Genomic DNA, 27,250 nt, shown 5'->3' with positions numbered 1-27,250 from the left:
TAAATGGACATAATCAGACATTATCTGTGATGCAGCCTGGTAAAACACTGTAGTCAGTAAGGGCAGGAAAATAAACACCTGGACCAAGAAGACTGCTGAGAGAAATGTGCCTTCTGCACTCACAAACATACACACACACACACACACACACGGCCACATGGGAGCACACGGGAGCTGTGGGAGCATCTGTTCCTTTTGTACTCCCCCCGAGTCTCAACCAGCCAGCCCTCTGTATCCATAGGTTCTACTTCTGAGGAATCAACCAACTATGGCTCAAAAATCCTCAAAGGTTGCATCTATACCAAACGTGTATGGAGTTTTTTTTTTTTTTCCTTGCCATTATTCCCTAAATAATACTGTATGCCAACTGTTGGTTAGTAGTATAAGTAATTTAGAGATAATATAATGTGAAGGACATGAGCATCCTCAGAGTTTGGTATTCTTAGGGAGTCTTGCTACCAATCCTCCAGAGATACTAGGGGCCTACTCTATTTGCAATCCAAACCTCCAATTAAGCCTTATCCTGGGGCACAGTTGGAGCTGGCAAAGCTCCCCATCTGTTGGGACAGGGGAGGCAACAAGGGTCAGCACAGAGCTGTCTAAGCTCTTCCTTCATCCCCACTGTACCAGCAGGTCAGCACTCTGCAGGGATAGAAAAATCTGGAAATTTGGCATAGGGTAGTTCCTGCAGCAGCACTTCTACTTGGGCCCTGATCCCAGTTGTGGATTTCAGATTCTTTCTTCCTGTGGTCCTGTGTCTTGCGGTTCAGTGTCTTCAAGGCTGAGAGGCTATACCCAATCCTGCCTTCACCGGTAAACAGCACCACAGAAGCCTTCAGAAAAGAGACTCTTCCCCCTGCTACAAAATCTGAGCCTCTCCCTGAGTCCTGAATATTCGTGTGCAGGGAGATGGTTGCGCCCTGTGGTCACAAACCCAGAGAAGAGCCCATTACCTTCTGGCCGAGGTTTTGGCTTCTCTAAACCTCCATCCTGCATAAGCTCAAAGGCGAAGGAGACATTCAAGACCTGGAGAGAGAGAGGCAGGGTACACAGGGTACGTCTCAGTATGTGTCATCGCATTCTCATCCTAGACCCTGCGGGCTCCGAGACCTGCTCCCGGGAAGTGAAGGAGCTCAGCACTGTAGCAGAGGGGCAGAGGCTGAGCTAATCTGAAGCAGCAACATGGCTACAGAAGGGGCAGGCCACGTGGAGCGTGGGCGGCTGATCCTGCCTGCTGGTGGAGGAGCAGGCTCTTCCTTTCCTACTGTGCTCCTGTGTCAACTGTCAGGACTTCAATCTTGGTGATGTCACTGCACTTTTTGGGAAGGGTCAGATAATAACACAGGTTGAAAAGGCAGAGAAGGATCTCTGGACCAAATGCCTCTTATCTAGCAAGCAGGATGTGGCAGCTCACAAGAGGCTGTCTGAGCCAGGCTGGGCATGGGCCTCAGGTCTGACCGGCCTCACGGCCACCTCTCCTGTCACCTCTGGAGAGTGATGCAGCTGGACGTGCCCTTGGCAGGGGCTCGTGGCTAGAGGAAGGGAAGGTCTGTTTGGGATGCTCAGACTCTACATGTGGATCCTTCTCAGCTCAGCAGCTCGAGAATGGGCCTCACCTCCAACCATTGAAGACCCGACAGCCTAGTGAAGGGGAGGGCAAATCAGTTGGATGTGGGCTATGGGCTTCCCTTGATGCCCCTGCCCCTTACCTTCTGTTCAAAGCTGTCTGGGGTCAGGAAGAAGCTGTGCAGGGGCACAAAGTAGCCCTCTAGGAGCCCCATGAGAAGCACCAGGTACACTCCATCTGCAAACTGGAGGTAGAGAGCCAGGTGAGGGAAAGAGGCAGGTGAAGGAGAGAGTCAGATGATAGTGCTGACCCAAGTCTGCCCACCAAGCCCCATCCAGGGGGCTCATCAGCTGCCAAGTTATCTCACCCAAAGGCAACCTCCCCATGCAGACTGCGGGTGGGGGTGAGGGTGGTGGCCCAAGGCGGGCAGTCTGCTCTGTAGTGGCCTTCCCCAAAACTGGCTGGTCCAATACAGGAGCCACAGGCATAGATCCCCATCTTAGTTGACTGGCATTTACAGAGCACTAACAGCATACCCCTCCTGATTTGGGTGTGGGGCCTGGAGTCCATCAGGTGTGGCTCCTGCCCTTCAGAAGGTCACAGTCCCATGGGAGATTGCTGTGAAGGCTGTGTGGCAGCTGCCCTTAGAGACTGAGAAAGGCCACCCTCCTACTGAAGGTGGCAGAGAGGTCTTCTGGGAGGGGTACTGCCTGAGCAGAGATGCCAGGGATGAGGAGGAGCTTGGGTGGGTGGGGCACAGGAGACATGACAGCTGGTGATCAAGGTGAATAGCACTTGCTTTCTGAATGGAGAAAGAACTCTGGTGTCCTACAGGCCTGGGACTAACCCAGCTGACACATGCAAGGTGCTTTGAACTGCCTGGCACACGGGTGCTCCTAATAACTATTAACTACTGCCATTGTTGTCTGGGAAACAACAGCAACCAGGGCTGACTTCCTAGCTCTTGGTGGCAAAGCAAGAGGCTTAGAGCCTGGACCCTTCCCGGATGTAGTGGTCAGAGGGGTTGGGGAACCTGGTCCAGGGGATAAGAGCTTCCCAGGCTACGTCCTGCTCCAGGGAGGGCAAGGACTGTGTGCTGGGGGATCAGGGTGGGCTGTGGGGGCAGCGGGGGAGCAGGCTTAGGAAGGAGTTGGTGTTCTAGGTGGAGCTGTCTTGAGAAAGAGATCTGGGGCACATCTGATATTCTAGAACCTTTCAAAATGGGCTGGGCCAGCACATGCTCATGGGTGCCAACAACAGTTTCTGGGGTTTGCAAGAGGCCCAATTTCTTGGGATCACTGTAGGAAGACTAAGGTGTGGGAGTGTGGGCCAGGCCAGTGCATGTGCCCACTGAGCTCTGCAGGATGGCCAGCCTGGGCCTCTGCTCAGCCTCCACTGAGGGCTAGAGAACATGAGCCTGGTCCTGACCTAGGGTGGTGCCTCCCTGCTCCTACCTGCCACCTGAGGTGGGTAGGGTCTGAGTGTAGCTCATCTTATAGTACCCATGGTAGACAGGAGAGCAGATCTCAGAATCTCTGTCAAAATCCATGCCCTCTGGCTGGAAGCCAGTCAACTGGGCCTCATCCTTGTTGTGGCTGGAATAGGTTGAGGGTAAAAGAATTCAATCTGTGAACCCAGGAGGGACCCTGGGTTAGGGGAGGGGCAGCTCCTACACAGACTGCTCCCCACCTGGGATGGCTGGTTCTGCCTAATAGGTGGGAACAGTGCGGGAAACCTACAACAGACCCCAGAGCTCTGGGCTTGGCTCCCTGCCCTGGAACGCAGGTGAAAGTTCCAGAAACCTGTTCTAGCCCCCTTGAGGAAGCTTCATTTTTCTGAAGTGTTTCTTATTTCCTGAAAGAGTACACTAAGTTCTTTCCACATGGGAAGAACTCAGACTCAGCAATGGCCTTTACAGATAACGGGAGGTGGCGGCAAGAGGAAGCCGTACTTTAGAAGTTCACCTGGAAGGAGAGGATGTGGGGAGTCAGGGTACAATCCATTAAAGACGAGTATAGACAGTAGAAAAAGAACTCTCTAGTAGGTTCTAGTTGGGGAATCTGGTGGGCACCACTTTCACCAGGGGATTCCAGTCGCCACCAGTTGTGGGGCTAATGGACACAGGTGTCATCTCTGGAGGCACCAGGAGGCGCAGAGCATCACTTAGTGGGTACTGGTACAGAAAACACACCCTGAATCTCATCACGAGAAGAACAATCGAGGGGTATCCTATAGTTGCCTTCATCTGATAATGGTACTGTGGTCACCTAAGAGAATTTGTTTTAAGAGATGTATGTGAAATATTTAGGGGTACAAAGAGAGAAAAAGATGTGACCAAATATTAACAATAGGTGTGTCCAGGTGAAGAGCATACAGGTATTTGTTCTTGCAACTTCTCAAAATACAAAGCTGGGGAAAAAAAAAAAAATCCACAGAGCAATCCATCCAGTTCAGCCCTCTGAGGAGCACAAGTCCCCCATCATGTCTCAGCCTGGAAAACCCTCCTGGCCCAGCGAGGGGTACTTGGAACACTGTCTGGCAATCAGGGCCCTTCCCCCACCCACACCTGGGCTGTCACCCACCTGGGTTTCCAATTCTGTGACCTCCAGGTTCAGTTTATTCAGATGCTTGTTCACAAAAGTGATGAGTGTCTAAAAGAGAAGTGCAGGGACACTGAGATGCGAGGCCACCCCAGGACTTCCCGTGAAGATGGGCATCCTGTGCAAAGGCCCCAGGCCAGCAGGGAGAGGTACAAGTCCCTGCACAGCTCCCACATGATGCAGGGCTGAGAGGAACTGCTAAGTGCCAAGAGGCAGGACGACTGGTGGGGTGTCTGAGCCTGGGGGCGGGGGGAACAAGGGGAGTTGGGAAGGGGCCAGAGGCAAATGGTCCTGCTGGGTCCTTCCTCTGGCCTCTTCTTTGCAGCAGCTGCCTATGCCCAGGGAGACAGAGAAGTGTGCACAGGGAGCAGGGAGGCTGGGCTCAGTGTGGGGGGAAGACAGGGAGGGCATGCGATGGGAGAAGAAAGGGCCCGGATGAGGCACTAGTGAGGACAGCAGGTGAAAGACGTTGGGGGAAGCCACCAGCACCGCCACCACAGGAGAGGGTTTTCCTAATGTCGTGGGCATCCCACCTCCCCCGAGGCACCCCATTCCCACCTTTTTCACCACGTTGAGTTTGTCAGGCGCGTGGTCGAACAAGGTGTCAAAGGCATCGCGTTCTGAAAGAGGGAACCGTAATGTTGAGCACACGGTGGCTTCTTAGAGGGAAGGCCCAGCCAGGTTCCAGAGCCATGAGCCTTTGAGGGCTATCATCAGGAAGGCTCCGGGTTCAGGCTGTTCTGGGAACGTCTGCGCCTGTGGCTGAGCTGGGTTGATTGTTACCCTCAGGGCCTTTCCTGTGTGCGTCTACCCTGGTGTATACAGGGCCGAGCTGGGCGTGGGGGCTCTGCCAGGCTGTGACCTGGGATTAGTCGTATCATGATGTAGTCATGGTTCTACAGCGTTTCTGCAGCTATCTGAGGTAGAATGTTATCCACATATCAAATCATCCCACCCTCTAAGTTTCAAAAGCAGGACAGTCAGAAAAGCATTCGGGCAGAGGTCACAGACCAGAGGACGCGCGCCGGGGAAGCTCCAGGTTGGAACATGAATGCTTCCTCCTGAGGGATGTAGGTCATGTTAATTCTCTGCCTCAGTTTCCTCTTCTGTAAATGAACCTCCCCCAGTTGTCATGAGGACAGAAGTGCCCTAGAAACTCCAACGTGTTCCACCCATGCACAACAATGCATTGTTTTCAGCATGACTGAAACATTACGGAGTAGAACCCAGGGCAACCATCAGCATAATACTAATAACACGGCCGCCACGTACTCCCTGCATGGATTCTTACTGCCGCTTTCTCAGAACCCAGGGGTGAAATGATGGGAGGGGATCTGAGGCAGGCACCAGGAAGAGTCTCCAAGACAAACTTGGGCTGAGAGGTCTTGTGGCCCGAGGCCTGCCTTTTCGCTCCCCTCGACATCAAAGGGTCAACCTGAGAGGCTACAAAGGTGATCTCTGACGTTCACCAAATCAACAAACAAACCCAAGGTTCTGGGACATAGGGAAGGTTGAAGCTGCACTGAGAGAGCAGGGAGAGGGGACAGTCCCTAAGGGTGTTTGTATACCTCTTCCTATACTTCCTCACCACCACCCAGCAAGACTGCCTGAAGGCGCAGGGGCTGAGCAGATGTAGCCAGCAGTTGTTCTTCTCACCAGTTAGCTGCACCCCCCTCCCCCAACCAGTCTGCTGCAGACAGACACACGTCCAGTCTCAGGCAACTCACCATGCCTTCCGGAAAGAGCCCTGGAGGAAAAAGAGAAAGAAAGCAGGGTGACTATTCTCTTGACCCCTTAGGAGAGGCTAATCCTGGGAGAGGATCCAGACCCTCCCTGCCTGTTCATGGTTGAGGACTTCAAATAGCCTCCTTCCGCTGCATCTTATACTGCATTGTCTCCGCTTCCTGAGGCTTTACTCTTGTTACCACCTCCTTCCCCCCCCTCCCCCGCTACACTGACCTACTGGCAGGATGCTGCTTAAAGGACCATTTCTTGTCTTAACTAAAATCACATGACTGCCTGCAGTTACAAACAAACACTGGTCTCATGCAGAAGATTCCCAATGAGGAAATCTAAGGATTCTTAGGGGCAGAGATCAAGCCACCTCTGATGTGGAGGGTCACTGCCCAAGTTGCTGTGGGCAACTGCCTGGGGAGGTCAACCTTGTCTCTCCTGTCTGTCCTGTGATGCCCCCGAATTGCACCTGCCATTGATGCAGGATAAGTTTCTCTCAACAGGCCAGCAACTAGAATCACTTATAGCAGAGAAGCAGCAAAGTTTTAAAAGCATAATCATTAGAGATAGAAGACTTCGCCTTAAGTACCCCCCAAGCCATTTTGTTTTGTTGTGTGATCTTGATCGAGCAAGCTACTGAACTTCTCTGGGCTTCAAGTCTCTTATCTCTAAAATGAGAATAAAGGTAAATATATCAGTGGGGTATTGTGAGTGTTTAATATCTAGAAAAATTTTAGCATAATTCTTGGTGTACGGGAAATGCTCAAAACATTTTTAAAAATACACTTTTGGTTCTCATTAGGATTCTTACGATATTGGCTTATCCACCTGTGCATCTATCACCCACTAAATGACGATTTGTGAGCAGTATCTGGGAAAGAATAATGAACTTAGATAACTGCTGGAAAGATCAATGATACAATTTCCTTCATCACCTTTGGGCTTGGGCCTTTGGGCATATAACCATTGCTTCCCAGGTCTATTATGAACATCAGTAGGTACCAAAGGGCTTTAAGAGTTGCACTGTATTCTCATTACTGGGAGTTGTGCCGTATTTATGTACTGCGGAAGGTGTGGCAGAGAGAGGGAGAGGCCAGAGGAAGCACAACATGCAGCTGAGAGATGGTTCTGGAATCTGAAACATCACACTCCCTGACTCAGAAATTCTTTCTGCAGGCCATGCTTCTCTCTGGTTTGTCTTCCTCTTTTCCTGAAAATAACACAGTGACAGAAACAAACCCAGCCAGGGAGGGAGGTAGGACAGTGAGAATCTCCTTCCCAGCAGGCTTAACTCCTAGAAGCTCTGCCTCAGAACCAAGGCTGGCTTTCATGTGAGGCTTCACTACCATCACTGGCCCTTGGAGCACCTCTCCGTGAACCACAGACTGGGTCTCTAGGGAAGGGCCACTCTACATCTCTGCCCCTACCCTTGGCCTGAAATGCACCCGAGGCTTTTTAAAAAGACACACACACACACACACACACACACACACACACGTCTAGACATGCAGAGCCTCCAGCCATGGCTGGAGTGGGAGGGAGCTTGGGAGGTGTGGTCAGCTGCTTTCTGGGCAGGGGGTGCATAATTGCCAACGCACTGAACCTCACTATGCCTCTGGGTTAGGAAGTGCTCCCACTCAGAGATGAAGACATTGAGCTCAAGGGGTTCAGGGGCTCAAGTCAGGCTGGCTTAGAAGGCTCAGTTCTTTTCTCTCTGTTGCTCCTGTTCAAAGGGAACAGAGAGAAAAGCTGGGTATCAGGGACGGCTGGAGACCGACTTTGCCCAGCTCTGCTCAGGTCCTGTCCAATGATCCCAACCCATCCCATATAACAACCTGTTTTTTTCTGCTTAAGAACAAAGCTCTAGTTCCAAATAGCAATCCTTTTAAATGTCCTAATATTTCTAATTTCTAAAAGTAAACTGAAAAACAAATAACAAAAACCCAAAAGACAGTGCTAAGGTAGAGAGGGACTTTCTGGGTCATGGCATGTGACCAGATAAATCAGATTCAGAAGAGGAAGAAAAACGTCCTTTTGAAGGTTAACAATTTAAATTCCACCCCGTGTTTATGGCATGACGATTTCATGCTGGTTGGCTTTTTTTGGGTACACTTTTTCCTGGAGTGCCACAAAATTAGAATTTTTCAATCACTGCTAATTCCCCTCTCCCCACTTCCCCACCCAAGTTTGTACCTTAAGCATCAAGAGGCATGTTTTGAATGCATGGAAAAGGCTAAACTATAATCATTGGCTGCAGGCTAATCCCTCCTGCAATCCCAATAAATGAAAACTAAATATCAGCAAATGGATGAATTTCGGAGAAACATCTGTGTTCCATTACAGACTCGCTGGCAACAATGGTGTTGACATACTCTGTGTTACCAGTTATTTCCTCTTGGATTTGCCGAGACTGGAGGATTCCTTCTCGTTTCTGAAATGGGGGTGGGGAGAAGGGTTGGGAGGAGGAGAGAGAGAGAAAAAAAAAGGACTTTAGAAAAATACAGAAAAACTGATTAGCATTCCTGACACTGAGAAAGTTACTGCTCTTTAAGAAACACACCCAGAGAAGCAACAACGCTGGAAGTGAAAAGAGGTCCTGATTTTGGGGGGACTGGACTGTACCATTAGGATGTGAGTGCATTAGTGTGTAGTCCAAACAAGTAGGCTGTTTCTTGGATGAGGAGGCTTTCCTTTTCTTTATTGGAAGACGTTCTGCTGGAAGCAAACTGCCTCCTGGAGTACACAGTAAACCAAATGGAAATAAAGGCCAGGGTGTGTCTGCCCTCCAGCTGAGGCCACTCGGGGAAGCTGAGAAACACACTTCACTGCAGGGCTGTGAGGGGGAACCCAGGGCCAACTCCAGAATTCACACAGAGGCAGCGGGTTTGTTTGTTTGACTTTTTTAACCGATGAATAGGGGAGCTTTTAAGTAAGTCATCCGATCCTCCCCTAAGTATCAGGTTCACTCTTTGAGAAAAGGTTAAGCACCCTGGAGATTCGCTCCGTCCATCACCTGTCCACCCCTCTCCCATCAATTCATCCTCCTCTTTACCTACTGAACAGTGCCTTCTAGATATGAGGCCTTGTGCTGGAGGCCCAGTAAATACCGTGGAGCATATAATGGGATTTTAGGCCTTAAGAAACTTGGAGTAAGATGGGGGTGGGGAGGAGGGTCCCCCTCGATGGGCCTGGTTCATGCCCTGTGGATGGGGTCTCTTCTATTCTCCAAAGTGTTAATAAATGATGTGGTCACTCTATGCAGAGAGAAAGGGCTGGAGCAAGTATTTTCAGGTCAGAGGGTCAGGGAAATCTTGCGAGGGGAGGGTGTCCTGGAGCAAGAACTTTGAGGGAAGATGGGATTTGGCTGCACACTGGGGAGAGGTCATTCCAGTGGCAAGAATGACCCCAGCCAAAAGGCAGAGTTAGGACAGCACCAATGTGTTCCAGAGACTGACTGGAGGCGGGGGCGGGGTCAGTTGATGGGTAGCTTGGAGCACCTGTTTGGAGCGTTTAGCCCTCATCCTATGGACAAGGAACCAAGGAAGGGGCATCAGGAGGGAGAGTCCCTTTCCTGGGTCCCTAACACAGCCAGCAGGATACTCCAAGGACCTGGCCGTGGCATGGGATTGACAGCAGATTCATCTTCCCAAAGGCTGAGTGTTCAGAAGGGGCCTCTGGGCCTGGGGGAGAAGGGCCCTCGGCTGCCTTCTTGAGCCTCCTGCCAAAGCTTCCAGAGACGTCCCCTCCCCTTGCGTTCCCGTAGCCACAGACAGGAGGGCCCCTGCAGAAGGCTGTCACTTAGGGAAAGGCAGGGCTGGGTAAAGCAAGCATCCATCCGAATTAGATGAGGAAGAACGGACTATCAAAGCAAATAGGAAGTTAAGAAAGAAAAAAAGGTATTTAAAGGGAAACCAGGTGAAAATGAATCAGGACTTTATCCAAATTCAGTTTTAAAGTATCCAATTTTTGCACAGATCTAAGGGAGTGCTGTATCTTATGGGATCATTCACAGACCCAGAACCTCATCTTCAGGTCCATGAGGAATCAAACGCAAACGGAGAAGAAAAACGTGGGTTCAGCAGCCCCTCTCGCGGCACCCTGGCTCAGTGGCATCACACTCGTCCCCTAGAGAGCTCTCCCTACAGTTTGGCAGCGACTTTCTGCCAATGTGGAGTCCTGCTTGTTTGCCTGCTCTCCTGAAAAAGCAAAACACCCGGTAAAACCTGGCATGCACCGATGCTACTTGACGTATGAGTCCCCTCACCCCTGTGTCCTCCTGCTAACAAAACTGCCCATAGGAGAAAAGAAACCAACAGCAGCCTTCCGGTGGCCCATAACTGAGATCAAAGTAAGGCACGAGCAGTGGGGCCTGCAGAGAGCACTCTTTCAAAAGGAGCCCCTCTCCTTGCTCAAATCTTCAATTGTTCTTGGGTGTGTTTTTTTTCCCGTAATCCCAACTGGCAGATCTTATTATTTCTGTTAGAGGTCTGTTTATTCAAGCTGGTAAGAAAAATACTAAGATGTTCGATACATTAATGGATAGAGAATGGGGACGGACTGTCACAAAATGAAGTAAAAGGCCAGTTGGCATAAAAGTATTTATCTCCACTAGCCATGGAAGACCTCTGCATGAACAGAATGGCAGTATGCTTAGTTGTGAAAACCATTTTTTTCAATGTTAACGACATCTAGTCACCAAGGTACTCTTTTATGAATTACTCCAGGCAGCATGATTTTAAAAAACAGACTGGTTTTATTTTTAGAGCAGTTGCAGGGTTCACAGTGAAATGGAGAGGAAGGTGCAGGAACTGCCCCCTCATGGGACCTATCTTGTCCACTATGAACAACTTGCAGAACAGTGGGATACTGTTCAAAATGAGGAGCCTGTACCCCTACATCCATCTCATCCACAGTCCATGCTTTATGTTGGGGTTCACCTTGGTGCCGCCCTGCTCAATCTATTCATCCCTTCTTCCCCAGTGGTAGTTTTTAAAAACAGAGTGAGATGGGTTAGGATAACACAATGGAGATGGCCTGATTCTCTAAGAGGAAGCCTGTCCCAGGACACTCACAGCGTACATAAAATGTCAAGCACGAGGCCTGACACAGGCGAGGAGCTCCACAAACAAAGACAGTACCTGGTGGTCAGCTGCACTTCGGGTCTGAGCCACACAGCTTTCTGCTGGCTGCTGACAGCCCTGTCTGCTTCCTATCTGTGGTCTACCCCCTGCAGGCAGGGCCAAGGCGATATATTTCTATTATGCTCTCTTGATGCTTCATAGAGTTAAGTCCAGAAGATGTGGAAGAAATGCTTTTCCCTTACGGCCTGACTGATCAATTGCTTAGGAGCACAGTGGTGTCCTCCCCTCCTGCCAACATTTGATCCCCGAGAGAGTTCAGCTCAAAGTCCTTTTGTCCTGGACACTGGTCTGAGGAGGCAAAGTTTACCAGCCCTCAAGTCTCTCCCTCACTGAGGGAAGGCAGAGCTGCCATCTTGATCTCAATTCCAAGAACCCTGGCTAGTCCTGGACGTCCAGCGAGCTGCTTGTATGGGGAGCTCTCCCTTGTAGCATGTTTATTTGGAAAAGAACAGAAATGAGCAAACAAAATGATGACCTTTTGCTAAATGGGCATAAAGCTGGAAAATAAAATTGCATTTGAATACTTAACAGGGTTAGAAGCAGAGGGAGATAGTCCTGGGGAGCGAGCACACCCTCACTGTGGAAATTACACAGCCATATGCGAATGGAAATTCCATCCAACAATCTGGAAAAGATGACTTGAAGTCCCAGCTGTGCTTCACTGGGCAGTTGAGAAGCAGCAGTGCCTCCGGGACTGACCTGCCAGTGGGGTCTCTTACACACACACTCCCTTACGTGCACCACACCTGCCTCTCCCAATACCTGTCCGTCATTTGTTTAACTTAAATACACACACACACACACATATTCTCTGTGACATGTAGGGGACTCTGCACACTCCTGTACACAAATGCACATATAGCATGTGCACATAGGCATACATCCTTCTGACCCTACCACATACACTATATAAACATACCCAACACACACTCTTAGCTGCACATGGCACAAACCATTCCTTTACAAAACACGTATACCCCAGGCACACACCTCCCACAACACTATACTGCACACAAGCACATTTCCCCCTGTCCTTTGCACACTTGTTAGGGATAGTGCAGCATGCACTGGAAAGCTCCCCTGGGTGCCTCTCAACACACTTGCATCCGTCCAGCTGTACTTCCACCAATCTACCCAGCATGCCTTCACTGTCACAGGAACTCAGTCTCTACAACTCTTTAGTGGCACAGATGCTTGTGGTGGTGGTGTCCGTCTTACCTGGACCACGACCACTTGGATGGAAACATGGTCTGGGAGTCGGATTGGTGCTCGGAAATACTGAGACAGAGCAACCAGCAGATGCAAGATGGCCACCAGGCTCTTGGCGTGAACAGCTGAAATGGAAGAGGATTTAGAAATTAGGAGTCTCAGGTGCTAGGCAATAGAAGCAGAGATTCAAAATGCAGCAGTACCCTATCCAATGCTCCCTTAACCCTAAAGGTTAAGGGACACCCTTGGTCATCACATGCCTCACCCTGGAACCCTCAGTTTTTGGTCGTCTTGGATTGTATTATTGCTGGATGTCCAATGTGTCACCTATACTCTAATCCCAGGATCCCATCAGGACCCTGACAACTGCTGAGTTCTGAGCTCAGATCCGTCCCCGCAGCCCCATGTTCCTGTTTACTCCATTTGGATAACCATGAGCATGTCTGCTCTGCACCCTCTCCCTTCCCATGTGACTCTGAACTCTGGATTATCACCACTATCTCTGCCCCTAGGCTGAACATGAATCAGACCCTCAACAGATGGACACTAAGTCGGGAACCCCTCCTTTGTTCAGGACTTTGAAGATCCCTAGAGGAAGACATGAGGGCTATCCTGAGGCTGTTGCTGCTCTCTCAGTGCAGGCAATGCCCTGGGGGAGCAGCTGGAAGGGATGTTCATGACCCAGTAGGCGTCCAGACCTGCTGAGCCAGGTGCTGAACGGTAAGTCATTTCTACTAGGGAAGCCTGGCCCTATTGGGTTACAGTTTTCTCGGTAGAGGAGAAGAAAAGGACTGATTTGATGAGGTGCCTATAGGGTCAGGCTGCCTGCACCTTAAATTCTGACTTCATTAATTCTACCATCTATCTACTGGCTACCGACCTTGGGGTGGAGAGTATTTACGTAGATACACAAGTTGTAAGGATTTCCAAAGACAGATAAAGCTCCTGGAACACAGCAGGTACCCAGGAATGACAGGTATGTTTTTATTATAACTTATGTGAAAGTACCTGGCACCTCGGCAATTAAAACATGGTAGCTTTCTCCCCCACCTTTCTCATAAAAGGAAGACTCGCCAGATACTTTACCAGTCTTCATGGTCCTACCAGATTCGTGGCTCCTCATTACAGAGAACATTTAAGGGAAGAACCCAAAGTGCCCCTTTTGTGCACTTAGCATGCACTGAGGCATTATTCGGGGTCCTTCTGTCTTCCTTAAGAGCAATAAGTCTGCTTTAACAGCAGTTTTGAGAAATTACCAAGAAAGGAAATGATTCAGACATCCCTTTGGCATTCATTAGAGTTTCTGGTCATCAGTGCTATTTCAAAGAAGGCTTTCTGCCGACTCTGAGTGGCAGCTCAACATTTACTACCAAACAGTAGACAATGGCTCCAGACTCCCAGCCTTCCAGAAGGATTCAGTTCTGAGCATTGACTACCAAGTTTTACCTAGAGTTAAAACCTCAAAGAAGGCTACTGTCTGGAAATGTAACTCAGTGGTAGAGTGCTTGCCTAGTGTGCAAGAGACTCTGGGTTCAATCCCCAGCATTGCAAGAGACAAAAAAATAAAGCCAGGATATATGGCTGTATGGGGGCTGACCCATTGGTATGACATGGCCACTGAGGACCAAGACATAATATGGTCACTGAGGGACAGAGACAGGGTTTGCACTTCTGGTCATAACTCATGCCACCTACAGGCTTGACCCTGAGGGTTGTAAGCATATTTGCACATGTGCTTTTAATGACAAAACATTATGCTGGAAAAGTTGTGGGTGAAGAAGTTGTTCTTATCACCTGTGACATTATATGTCATCTAGACTGTCTTGGTGAGTGACAGAGCAATATCGAAAGCATCACACCCTTTCAATGAATGCTCTGCTCTCCTGGGAATTTTTTTTTCAAAAGAAAGAATCTGTGTCTGTCTTTCTGTCTCTTGTGCGCACGCGCACACACATACACAATGTAGACAAAGATGTTCACTACTGTGTAATGTATCATTAAAAACACAACTCTGAAAGACATTTATATCCAGTACAAGAGAATGGTTTTAATTTCTGTGGTTTCAGTTACCCACAGTCAACTGTGGTCCAAAAGTACTTAAAAAAAAATTCCAGAAATAAACAATCAGCGTAACATTGCACATCATTCTGAGTTGTGTGATGAATCTTGGGCTATGCTACTGTCCTGCCCAAGATGTGAATCAACCCTTGTCCAGTGTGTCCATACTGTATATGCTACTCACCCATCAGTCACTTGTAGCTATCTCAGTTATAAGATCGATTGTCTTGGCATCACAGTGCTTGTGTTAGTGTTCTTAATGATGGCCCCAAAGTGTAAGAATAGTGATGCTGGCCATTCAGATACGGCAAAGAGAAGATATGAAGTGTTTCCTTTAAGTGAAAAGGTAAAAGTTCTCAAGAAAAGTATATGCTGAGGTTGCTTAGATCTATGGTAAGAGTGAATGTTCTTTCTGTGAAATCGTGAAAAAGGATAAATAAATTCTTGTAAGTTTTCCTGTGGCACATCAAACCACAAAAGGTATGGCAACAGTGATGACAAATGCTTAGTTAACATGGAAAAGGCATTAAATTTGTGCATGTATAGGAAAAAAACACACATATAAGGTTTGGTACTATCTGTGGTTTCAGGCATCCAGTGGGGGTCTTGGAACATATCCTTCTTGGATAAGGGAGAGCTACTATTTTGATGTGTGTGTGTGTGTGTGTATGTTATTATGTATATATTATATACATTATATGTATATTATACACACACACATATAAAATATCATACACACAAATTACTTTTGCACAGACAGACACACACACTATTTGAAGGAGCACTACAGTGTTCACAGCGCCTAACCCTGGGTGGACAGCTTATGGGCCTGGATGTGCAGGCTTGGTACCCAGGGTCTGCAGTGGACTTTCTGGGTCTGACTCCTGGCTCCATTATTCATCACCCGTGTGACCCTAGTTAGCTACACTCCTTTAGCAATTATTATTGTACTTAATATGTGTCAGTCATTCTTCTTGGTTCCAGGGATATAGGAGTGAAGAATCAAAACCCCCCTGTCCTCATGAAGCTCATATTTATAATGTCTTAACCTCTCTATGCCTTGCTTTCCCCATCTGTGAAACAGGGGTAACAAGTTCTTACTTCAGAGGGTCGAGAGAGGAGTATTACAAGGATAACAATGCGAAGTATGAAGAAAAACACGAGGGACACATTGAGTGCCACAGCATGTAGTAGATGTTAATATCTAACTTTTTTCCAAATGACCTGGGTTTTCTAAATTTTCAATAATGAAAACTCAGAGCAAGTTGACTGCTTAAACAATTTAATGCGGTGTTATTCTGTTTCTCTTGCTTTTTCAGAATTGTGCTTTGGAGACTGGGACTTAGAAAGATTGTCTATTTCTCTGTATATTTATAAAATATGTGAGGGATGAGGGGAAAAAAGAAAGAAAGAAATCTGCTGTTATAAGTAGAAGAAAAGAAATCCCTAAACACTTAGATCAAAGAGCTTGGTAACCTAGCAGCCCCTTCCTGCCACCCTTGGCCTGAGCACAGTGACAACATGATGTCCCCAGATACACAGCTAGTGCTGGTTACAGTGAGGAGGGCTGGAGCCTTTCTCTCTTGGAGCCTGCAGGTTCCTTACGGAATGAACCAACCACCACCCCTTGTCTTCTGGAAGCCCTGAGGCGCCAGAAGTAGCTAGCCCCTGAGCCGGTCATTCCCTCTGACCTAGTAGTTCGTCTCTGTTCCAGAGACCAACCTATGGGGATAACTTAGGAAAAGCAAACAGAGACACAAGTTCAGACATTGAATTTGGCACTATCTGATTTTAGCAATAGGTTGGAAAACACTCTGATCAACAGCAACTTGGGGATTACTTAACTGTAGATCTACCCCAGCAGATAAAAGCATTGTCAAAATTATAACTGGGAAGACCACAAGGACACAAGAAATATATGTATGATAAAACATTAAGAAAAAACAACCACACAGTGGTTCCATGACTTAACCAAGTAAAAATATACATTGATGTGGCCAGTAGTGGGGGAAAAACAAAAGTAGCTAAAACAGGGTGGTAATATGAGTAATTATTTTTCTTGTGCACACTTCCCCGTAAGAAATTAAAGTAAGCACGAACCAAAACATTCATAGTCACTGAAGTCAGTTCTTAATGTGGCTTTAAAAAAAATTCCATCCTTTTATCTCAGTCTTTCCTAAATTGGGTGCCATGATAAATTAGAAGTGTTTATTTTGTTACAGGGGGACAGACAGACAGATGACCATAGGCAAGGGAGTGGTAAACAGGATTAAGCAAAGCTAAGTGGTTCTTTCTTCCAGGACTTCTCTAATGTTTGTCTCTACTGAGGATTTCTAAAACACAGATACATTCTCCAAACCAGGAACTCCACCCCCACGACCAACCAGCCCACCCTAATAACCCTCACCATCCTGAGGGTGGAGATACCAGCAAACAACATTCAGCCCTACCTGTTGTTTGTTTGTTTTTTAAGGGAGATCTCCATTTTAAGTTGTGTCAGTCAGATATAACCGAGTATAGTGCTAATACTTAAAGAGAAAATAGAGTCAAATCATTTTATTAATCTAAATTCTACTTTTAGGGAGAACAAAGCAACTTTGGACTCCCTCATAAGAAATAAGTTGTCATTGCTAGACTCTGCGATCTGCAGATTCAATGTGGATTCAGATATGGGCTCATCATGTCTATGTTAGACAGCAGGCCCTTAAGGCAGCCAAGGAATTAATGATTGACACTTTCTGAGATCCTTGAGCTATGCTGCCTGTGAAAGGCTGAATTTAAAACTCCTGTTCCAGGTCCTGTGACCTCAGATCCTCAGCTGTATCTTTGAAGGGGGTGTGGCTGGGCTTGGACTGTGGACAGACATGGCTGAGTCTTGTTCACTGCTTGTCGGCTGCACGGATGTGCAGACCCCAGGGTCCCAGAGACTCTGACACTGGAGAAGAGAGCTTTTTCAAGAGGCTGTGCTGGGTCTCAGATGTGGCTCAGCAAGTTTGTTCCCTTCTCCCAATCTCACGTGAGGTTTATACAGAAAAGCCTTTTATACCAAAGGGACACTGCATTTTGACATCCTTCCCACATTCCACCAGAGGTAATTCTGACAGATTCTCTAAGGAAAAGAACATCTCATTTAAAGATGGATGGGTTCACACTCAGGGCCTGCCAGTTTAGGGATGGCTTCCTGGTAGAGACCACAGTGTTATATAACAGGTCCCTTTCTTTTTATTTTTTCCTTTTTTAAAAAAATATGTTGTTTTTAGTTGTAAATGGTCATGATAACTATATTTTAATTATTTATTTTTATTTAGTGCTGAGGAAGGAACCCAGTGCCTTGCATGTGTCAGGAGAGCATTGTACCACCGAGTCACAACCCCAGCTCCAACAGGTCCCATTTCTTTGTTCAACTCACAGTCCACATTCCACTTGATGCTTCTGGGAGGAAGCTTCAGGGTTTCGTTGATCTTCTCCAAGACGGTCTGGAGCTTTTGCTTCTGCGCAATCTCTGACTGGGTAACCTCAGCGACATTTAGCTTCTCGCTCTCAAGTTTCTCTGGGTGAGAAGGGAAGAGAGAGCAGCTGTTATTCTGGGCTGCAGACAACCCTAATTCATGCACTTATTCACTCATTCACACACCCACTCACCAAAACAGGGGCCCCCAGTATCTTTGGGAATTGGTTCCGGGGTCCCCCTACACATACTAAAGCTCACAGTGCTCAGTCCCCTATATAAAATGGTATTATATATATATATATATATATATATATATATATATATATATTTTTTTTTTTTTTTTTTTTTTTAAAATTCTCGGCAGACACAACATCTTTGTATGTATGTGGTGCTGAGGATCAAACCTGGGCCGCATGCATGCCAGGCGAGTGCACTACCGCTTGAGCCACATCCCCAGCCCTAAAATGATATAATATTTGCATATAACCTGTGTACATCCTTTCATACATTTCAATCATCTCTAAGCTACTTATATTACCTAATAAAATGTAGATGCTATATGTTGTTACGCTGTGCCATTTGGGGATTAACAAGAAAAAAACATCTGTACATGTCCAGCATAGACATAATTTTTGTTGAATATTTTGGATCTACACTGAGTTGAACCTGCACAGATACAGAGGGCTAACTGTACTGGCACCTACCAGGGGAGGAATACTACTGCCCATCTGATGTTGGTACTAGTGGCAGCATTACTGTAAAGCCTTTTGACTGGGTCTTGAACACCCAGGACCACAGAAGTGGGGCACTTAACCTATTTTGTCATATGTGAACTCTTGTCCATCATTCTTGGGTGTCTCCCTTCTTTTCGATTCTGTCTTTTCCAAGGGTATCCCTGTGCCAACTGGACAGCCTCTCTGCTTCCCCTGGGCAGAATCAGTCGGGTCCTTATTCAAGACATTCTGTCCATTCCTGTACACGATGTACACATTTGATCATATCAATTGGATTTGAGCATCTTTTTCTTTAAGGCCCACCTGGAAGGTAACTTATTTGACATGTCATATTTCATCAGTTCTAAGACACACACTTTTCACATTATAATGTACCTAAAATCAGGTTGTATCTTAAAAGTGATGGCATCCTACAGCTGCTGCCAGCCAGGTGGAAGACATGAGAGTTATTACTGCCTCCACACAGGTGAACTTGGCTATAGCTCTTGAAATACATCACCTACTTCTAGAGTCACCTAATTCATCCTCCACAACTCATTCAGGATTGACAGAACTGACACTCTGAAATGAGTTTAAATGGCTTTCCTCTGTAGTTTTGAGTGCTGCCATACAAACAAATTAAACTTGACATCAGCGGTCCCTTTAGTCCTTACTGTATTTATTTTGAGCAACTGTAGCTTATACAAACCAAGTGCTCCTTGGGTAATTCTTTGAAGATGAGGTTGCCCACTGGGGAATGTCTGTGGTTCTGTGATTTATCAATCCTTTTCAGCTTTCCAATAGAACCATTTCAGGTGGTTCCCATCTATGATGCCTGAACAATTCTCTTTCTCTTCTTTGTTTAAGTCATCCTTCTTCATTCCTGAAGTTCCAGGGATTTAACAAGCATAGATCTAAATGTCTCTCTTGACTGGTAAATCTTGAAGAGAACCTGGCTGCCTTTCCCTTTTTCAGGCTAAATTCTTATTTTGGATCCTCTCCTACTAAAGAAACAGTAAGCTGTTCCCTGCCGCCCCCCCCCCCCCTTATTTTTAGATGATGTGACTCTCTGATAGACAGAAGCCAGTTGTTTTCTTTGTACACTGTAACTACCAGCACTGGGGAGAAGCTGCCTAAACACTGGGCTAAGAAACTTGAGAAGCCCTATATTGGCTTGGGGGAGAAGACCGCTGGGATAGATTAGCGATGACTTGTCTTGGGAGTGGGCCGGGTAGGCGGGGAGAGGAGGAGTGGCATGAGAGCCACTTATTTGCTGGCTTTGCTGTATTAACATCGTTGTCTATGAATTTTCATATTCATAAGCTTCTGTTGGCATTGGACTTAAGAGTGAAAGGCTTAGAGTTCTGTTTTCTAGGTCAACCATTTTTTCTTACACTGCTGTCCATTTCATTCTTACTCCTTTAAAAATTGGTGTGCCATAGTGAGAAATATACATTTGGTCTTCTCACCCACCCACTTCCTGCCACAGAGATTCTAAGAGCCCTGTGACTTCCTGGATGGAAGGCTGATGGAAGCACCTTTTCTTTTGTTGTGGTTGTTGTTTTGTTTGTGTTCCCCAGTTCCTGAAAGAGCTCTGGAGTGATGAAGGTTGCCAGGGGAACCAACCATGTGATTCAAGCACTGGTAGTTTCAGTCTACCTACATCTGGGGGTGGGAGAGCAGGGGATTGAGTCAATCCCCAGTGGCCAAAGCTTCAGGGTTGGTGAACACACCAAGGTGCTGGAGGGTGGTACACCCAGACAAGGATAAAGGCTCCCTGGCACTTCTGTCGTACCATACTCTGGGTATTCCTTTCATTCAGCTGTTCCTGAGTTTTATCTTTAGTAATAAACTAGTACCCTCAACTGCCTTCCTGGATTCTGTGAGCCACTTTAGCAAATTATTGAATCAGAGGAGGGATAATGGGGAGCTCTGGTCTACAGCCAGGTGGTCAGAAGTATGGGAGGCCCAGCCCAGACACGTGATTGCCATCAGAGGTGAGGAACTGAGCCCTTTAACCAGTGGAGGGCTGTACTCCTTTAGGGTAGTTAGTGACAGAATTAAATTGGAGTCCTCAGAGAATTGCTCGGTGTGGAAAACCCACTCATTTGGTGTCAGAAGTGTTGCAAGCATAGAGAAATCAATTGGGATTTCTCAGTTTCAACTTTACTTCTTACCTACTAGAGCATGCACTGTTTTTCTCTTTGTACCAATTTTTTATTTTTAACGAAACTATGATAGTCTAAATTAAATAACTAAAATTGTAATGCATTCTTCCTAGAATTCCATTTTTAGCATCTGCCATTGCTTATTTAGGAGAAGGGTTTTTAAGGCTTTGCTTTATTTCTTTTGCATTATAAAGATTTTAAAAAATTTAATTCTGCTTTTTTTCTACTTTAGTCATTATATTTTGGGTTTATCTTCTTGCTTTTAATTTTCGTTGGATATTTTATCTTAGACATTGATATTGGTATTAAGTGGATTTTCACAGAGAACATATCTCAAAGTAATCTGTATTAACAAACATATAGAAGAGTTCTTCATCTCCCTTTTTTAAAGAAGGAGATTCCCACTCCACATTATATATCCAATGGATTTAAAATCAGCATAATAAGTGATGTAGCCACATCAATGTTTATAGCTGCACAATTCACAATAGCTAAAGTATGGAGTTAACCTAAGTGCCCTTCAACAGATGAATGGAAATGTGGTATATATACGCAATGGAGTATTATTCAGCCATAAAGAATGACTTTATGATATTTGCCAATAAATGGATGTATCTGGAGACTGTCATGTTAAGTGAAAAAAGCCAATCCCCCCAAACCAAAGGTCAAAGCTAACCCACAAAAAGAGGGGGAGAAGAAGAATAGAAATTTAGTGGATTAGAAAAAGGAAAATGAGGGAAGGGAGGGGGATTGGAAAAGAAAAGACAGTGGAATGAATATGTAATATGTAATTTTTCTATGTACACACACACACACACACACACATACACACATACACACACATATATATATGAATACAGTGAAACTTATCATCGTGTACATCCGTAAGACTGGGGTCCTAATTAGAGTAAGATATTCCATGCTTATATAATTATATCAAAATGAACTCTACTGTCATGTGTAACAAAAAAGAACCAATTAAAAAATGAGATTATACTGTGTACATATTTTCACTACTGACTTTTCCCCACACAAATGTATCATGAGTATATTTCTGGGTCAATACACATGTATATATTCATTCTTTTAAAAAACTGCTTACTATGTCATAGGGCCTATTACATATTTAACCATTCCCTTGTAGAGGTATAGCTAAGTTATATCCCATTCTTCCTCTATTTGCAGTAAAATTGCAATAAACATCCTTTATGTATTGCTGATTATTGTTGGTAAAAATAGAAACTATTTCTTTACAGATTTTCTTCTCATATCTAGTCATCTTACCAAATCCTCTCATTAGTTCTTTTAGAGTCTTCAGCATTTTCTGGGTATGCACAAATAAGACAAAACAGTTACCTCTATTTTGCAAGCTTATGTCACTTATTTCAAAGTGACATCTCAAAATAAAAGATTTGAGAAGGTCTTGTGCTATTCCTATCTCTTTCTTTAAAATATTTAAACCTCAAACTTTAAGAGGCCCGCTCAAATACTTCTATAGTTAAATAACAATTTTATTTAATGCTACCGAGGATTTAAAGATAATTTCTTTTTCAAGACTCCCAGTTTCCCTCTTTTGTTCTTTTAGGCTAATATTAACTAGCTTTTCGAATTTTCTATGGCTGGAGTTTTATTCTTCTAGGAAACCATTCTTGCATGTTTTCACAGTTTTGCAAATTGCTCATAATTAGTTTTAGCTTCTTACAAAGTAGTAGGTATTTTTTCAAAATAGGAAACGATTTAGTAATTTTTCTCAGATTATTCTGTGACTATTTCAGTTGTCTTAATAACACTGTACTAATGTAATCACCCTTCAAAGAATTAGAATATGTAAAATAATACTCTTTCCAGTATGAATGACTCCTGAATTTCGATTTTTTTTTTTTTTTTTTTTTTTTGCTTAAAAACGGGGAACATTTGGTTAGAAAATTTAAATTGCATCAGAGAATTTGGTCTGTTGACTAATTTGTTGAAATTTGCTTCATGGACATAGTTAGATTCTGTATGAGTTCCATGTGCAGTTGAAAAGAAATACACACTCTGGTATTTCCTTTCCCACTCTGGTTTGTAGGTGTATTCTGTACTATATGCAGGCCAGATTTGGTTAATTACATTGTCCAAACTTTCTCTATCATTATGAACTTTTTCTTAACATATTAGGAGAAGTGTATTAAAGATCTACCACTGTGATAGTGGATTTGTCAAGCTCTTCTTGAAATAATGATTGGAATTTTTTTTGTTTTTATAAGTATCTTATAATTATACATAATAGTGGAATTCATTGTGATATATTCATACATGCACATAGCACAATTTCCTCTAATTCTCCAGTACTTTCCCTTTCCTCCTACTTCCCTTTCCCTCTTTCTCTACTTTCTTCTATTTATTTGTATGTATTTTTTTCCCTTGGTCCATTATAATTATACATAAAAATTGGATTTATTTTGGCATATTCACACATGCGTATAGGATGATTTGGGTCAATTTTTATTCCATAGTTGTTTTCCTGTACCTCCCTTCCTCCCTTGGTCTCCTACTTCTCTCCCTTCTGTTGTTGTGAGATATCACTTAAAAAAAAAAAAATTCCTTTTTGTCTCTCTAGTTTCTGCACATGAGGGGAGATGTTTGACCCATGACTTTGAGTCTGGCTTATTTCATTTAGCATGATGTTCTCCAGTTTCATCAATTTTCCTGCAACTGATGTAATTTAATTCTTATTTAAGGCTGCCATTGTGTATATGTACCACATTTTCTTTATCAATTCATCTGCTGACGTACAGTTCCATAACTTGGCTATTGTAAATTGTACTGCATTAAATATTGGAAAGCACACATCTCTATAGTGCTGATTTCAGTTCTTCTTGGTAATTACTGAGGAGTGAAATAACTGGGCCATATGGTAGATCCACATTCCTAGTCTTTTGAGGAATCTCCATACTGATTTTCACAGTTGTGCTAATTTGCAGACCCACTAGCAATGTATAAGCGTTCTTTTCTTGCCATATCCTCAACAGCATTTATTATTATTTGTATTCCTGATGGTTGCCATGCTAACTGGAATGATACAAAATCTCAATGTAGTTTTGATTTTAATTTCCCTGACTACTAAGGATACTGAACATTTTTCCATATGTTTGTTGGCCATTTCATTTCTTCTTTTGAGAAATATCTATTTAGTTTATTTGCCCATTTATTGACTGGGGTTTTTGTTCTCTTGGTGTTATTTTTATTTTTTTATTTTTTTTAGTTCTGTATGTATTCTGGGATAGGAAGAGTAACCGGCAAAGATTTTCTCCCAATCGACTCTTCCTTCATGTTTTTGTTTCCTTTGCTGTACGGGAAGCTTTTAAACTTGATGCCATCCCATTTATTGATTCTTAGTTTTATTTCTTGTGCTTTAAGGTTCTGGTTAAGTTCGTGCCTGTGCCAACAGGTTGGAGTGTTGACCCTGTTTTCTTCTCGCAGTTGTATAGTTATTGGTCTAATTCCTGGGTTGTCATTCACTTTGAGTTGGCTTTTGGGCAGGGTGGCAGATAGAGGTATAGTTTCATCCTACAAATTGTTATCCCACTTCCCAGCACCATTTGTTAAGAAGATTGTCTTCACTTCACTTTTATCACCCTTGCAAAAATGAGATGACCATATATATACCTGTGGGTTGGTCTCGTCTTCTGGTTTACTCCATTGGTCTTCATATCTGTTTTTATGCCAGTACAGGGCTGGTTTTGTTACTCTAGCCCTCTGGTATAATTTGAGGTTGGGTATTATGATGCCTTTAGCCTTGTTCTTGTTGCTCAGGATTGCTTTAGCTATTCTGGGTATTTTATTCTTCAATTGAATTTTAGGGACTGTTTTCTTTAGTTCTGGGAAGAATATCATTGGAATTTTGATGGGGAATGCACTGAATCTGTATATTGCTTTTGGTAGTATGACCATTTTAACAATATTAACTCAGCCTATCCAAGAACGTGGAAGTGCTTTCCATCTTCTAAATCTTCTTCAATGTCTTTCTTCAGTGTTTTATAATTTTCATTATAGAGGTCTTTCACCTCATTGATTAGAGTTATTTCCAGGTGGTCTTTTTTTTGTTGTTGTTATTGGTGTATAGGAAAGTTACTGATTTTTGTATGCTGATCTGCTACTTTACTGAATTTATCAACTCTCAAAGTCTTATGATGGAATTTTTTGGGTCTTCTAAGTATAGAATCATTTCATTGGCAAACAACAATAATTTGACTTCTTCTCCTGTTTGTATCCCTTTAATTTCCTGATCTTATCTAATTTCTCCATCTAAAATTTCAAGAACTATAATGAATAGGAGTGCTAAGTATGAACGTCTTTGACTTATTTCTGATTTTAGAAGAAATACTTTTAGTTTTTCCCCATTCCGTCGGATGTTGGCTTTGGGTTTGCCATATGTAGCTCTTGTGATGTTTAGCGGAGTTCCTTCTATCCCTAGTATTTTCAGAGCTATTAACATGGATGGGTGCTGAATTTTGTTGCTTTTTCTACATCTGTTGAGTTGATTATGTAAATTTTGTCCTATTTATGTGATGAGCTACATTTATTGATTCATGAATACTGAACTAACCTTATATTCCTGGAATAAAATCAACTGATCAAGGTTTACAAACTTCTTAATGTGTTTTTTTTTTTTAAATGTGAATTCCTAAAGTTTTATTAATGAATTTTGCATCTCTGTGCATCAGGGATATTGGTCTATACTTTTTTTCTTTGGATGTGTCCTTATCTGATCTTGGTATCAGGGTGATTCTGGCTTCATAGAATGAATTTGGGAGTGTTGACCTTTCTACTTCATGGAATAATTTGAGGAGGGTTGGTATTAGTTCATGGTTTTAAAAAATTTTTTATATATTTAATACAAAGAGGTGCACTTAAGTTAAATTTTCTGTATTTTTCTATTGATTTTAATTGTTTATCAATATACTCTCTGTAGTAAGACACTTTTTGTCTGAAAGGCAATTTTGCATTCTTTTAGTCAGTATTAGTCTAGCATGGATCATTACTTCCACCCTTTTTCTTTCTTTTTGTGTTCTCATTTATTAAAACTGTCTCTTGTATTTATAATTTAGCAATATTTTGTTGTGCTATTTAGTCTGATCATCTTTGTTCTTTAAGTGGATAAAGTCAATGGTTTTAATTGCAGATTCAACTCTACCAGCTTGTTTTGAACTTCCTAGTTATTTTGCTTTTCCAGTTCTTTCTCCCTTTGCCATCTTTGCCTTCTTTTGGATTAAGGTTTTTAGTCCTCATTCCTTTCTCTCCCTCACGGTGGCAAGGAGGCTACACATTCTTCCTACCATTTTACTGGCTACAATAAAAAAATTTATGCATTGTTCAAGTCTTAATTAGAATCTTTACTTACATGTTGAACAACACAACCCCCTCAGTTCACGCTGACTCTAATCACGTTTCCTCACTTATATGCTACAGTCATATGGAACTCTATTTTCATTTTTTAAGTTTAACAAATCAGACATTATTGTGATTATTTTATGTTTGTTCAGTTATGGCTTTTATCTACCCACCACAGTGATCTTTCCTTACTGTTTTTTTTTTTTTCTCCTAATTCATGTCACATCTTTCTTTTGGGCTCATCTTTCTTCCTCTTACTATACCTCCTTTTTTTTTTTTTTGTAGTGGGGATTGAACTCAAGGGTGCTTTAAACTGAGCTACATCCCCAGTCTTTTTTTTTTATTGGTTGTTCAAAACATTACAAAGCTCATGATATATCATCTTTCATACATTTGACTCAATTGGGTTATGAACTCCCATTTTTACCCCAAATACATATTGCAGAATCACATCGGTTACACACTCACCTTTTTACATCATGGCATATTAGTGACTGTTGTATTCTGCTACCTTTCCTATCCCCTACTATCCCGCCCTCCCCAGTCTTTTTTGAGATAGGGTCTCATTAAGTTTCTTAGGGACTCGCTAAGTTGCTGGGGCTGGCCTTGAACTTGAGATCCTCCTGCCTCAGCCTCCTACATTGCTGTGATTATAGGCATAAGCCACTGTGCCCAGCTCTATGTAATTCTTTGATTAATACTAGAAAATTCCCATTCATTATGTCTTTAAATATTTACCATACTCCATTTGCTCTCTCTTCTCCTTGTAGAATTCCAATTGGTAATAGGTTGGATATTGTTAGAATGAGGTCTATGTTTTAATTTTTCTTTCTCATTTTTTACTCTGTAGCTTGCTATATACTGCATTCTGGGTGATTTCTTCCAGCTCATTAATTCTTTCTTTGGCTGTGTCTAATCCACTGAGGTTTCTAATTTCATTATTAAATGTTTTTCCATTTGTAGAAATTATATTTGGTTCATTTTCACATTACCTGTTCAGTTTTGAAAGTTTCTTCTTCTTTTACTATCCTTTTAATAGGTTTTTAAAACAAGTCGAACAAGCTTATTGTGTATTATATTATTGAAGAACTTCTAATATAGTATTTGCGAGGTAACTATAGTTCAGCATTTCTGTTGCCATTGCTCATAGTGGCTTTCTACTCATGTCTTTGGTGATTCCTAATTTTGAGTTCGTTTTCCTTAGAGAAACTCCTTGAGGGTTCTTTGTTGCCTGGG

The 27,250-nt window shown here is 43.9% G+C and overlaps 1 protein-coding gene and 1 non-coding gene across 2 annotated transcripts in view; one reads left to right on the top strand and one right to left on the bottom strand.

Moving 5' to 3' along the window:
- Positions 1-27,250, bottom strand: part of Parva (parvin alpha) — a 152,993-nt gene that overhangs the window by 13,490 nt on the left and 112,253 nt on the right. Inside the window, exons 5-12 of the mRNA XM_076846900.2 lie at positions 17,719-17,859; positions 12,261-12,376; positions 8,274-8,332; positions 5,895-5,914; positions 4,726-4,787; positions 4,150-4,218; positions 1,710-1,811; positions 954-1,026 (exon numbers count right to left, since the gene is read on the bottom strand). Coding sequence (XP_076703015.1) covers positions 954-1,026; positions 1,710-1,811; positions 4,150-4,218; positions 4,726-4,787; positions 5,895-5,914; positions 8,274-8,332; positions 12,261-12,376; positions 17,719-17,859 — 642 coding nt within the window. The remainder of the gene's footprint in view (positions 1-953; positions 1,027-1,709; positions 1,812-4,149; positions 4,219-4,725; positions 4,788-5,894; positions 5,915-8,273; positions 8,333-12,260; positions 12,377-17,718; positions 17,860-27,250) is intronic.
- Positions 13,730-13,802, top strand: Trnat-agu (transfer RNA threonine (anticodon AGU)). Its single transcript has one exon. It is a non-coding gene; the product is annotated as a tRNA-Thr (tRNA).

This window comes from Callospermophilus lateralis, chromosome 2, assembly GCF_048772815.1.
Source record: "Callospermophilus lateralis isolate mCalLat2 chromosome 2, mCalLat2.hap1, whole genome shotgun sequence".
Taxonomy (NCBI): Eukaryota; Metazoa; Chordata; class Mammalia; order Rodentia; family Sciuridae; genus Callospermophilus; species Callospermophilus lateralis.
The sequence above is the reverse complement of the archived record's forward strand: the minus strand, read 5'-3'. Positions and strand labels throughout refer to the sequence as shown.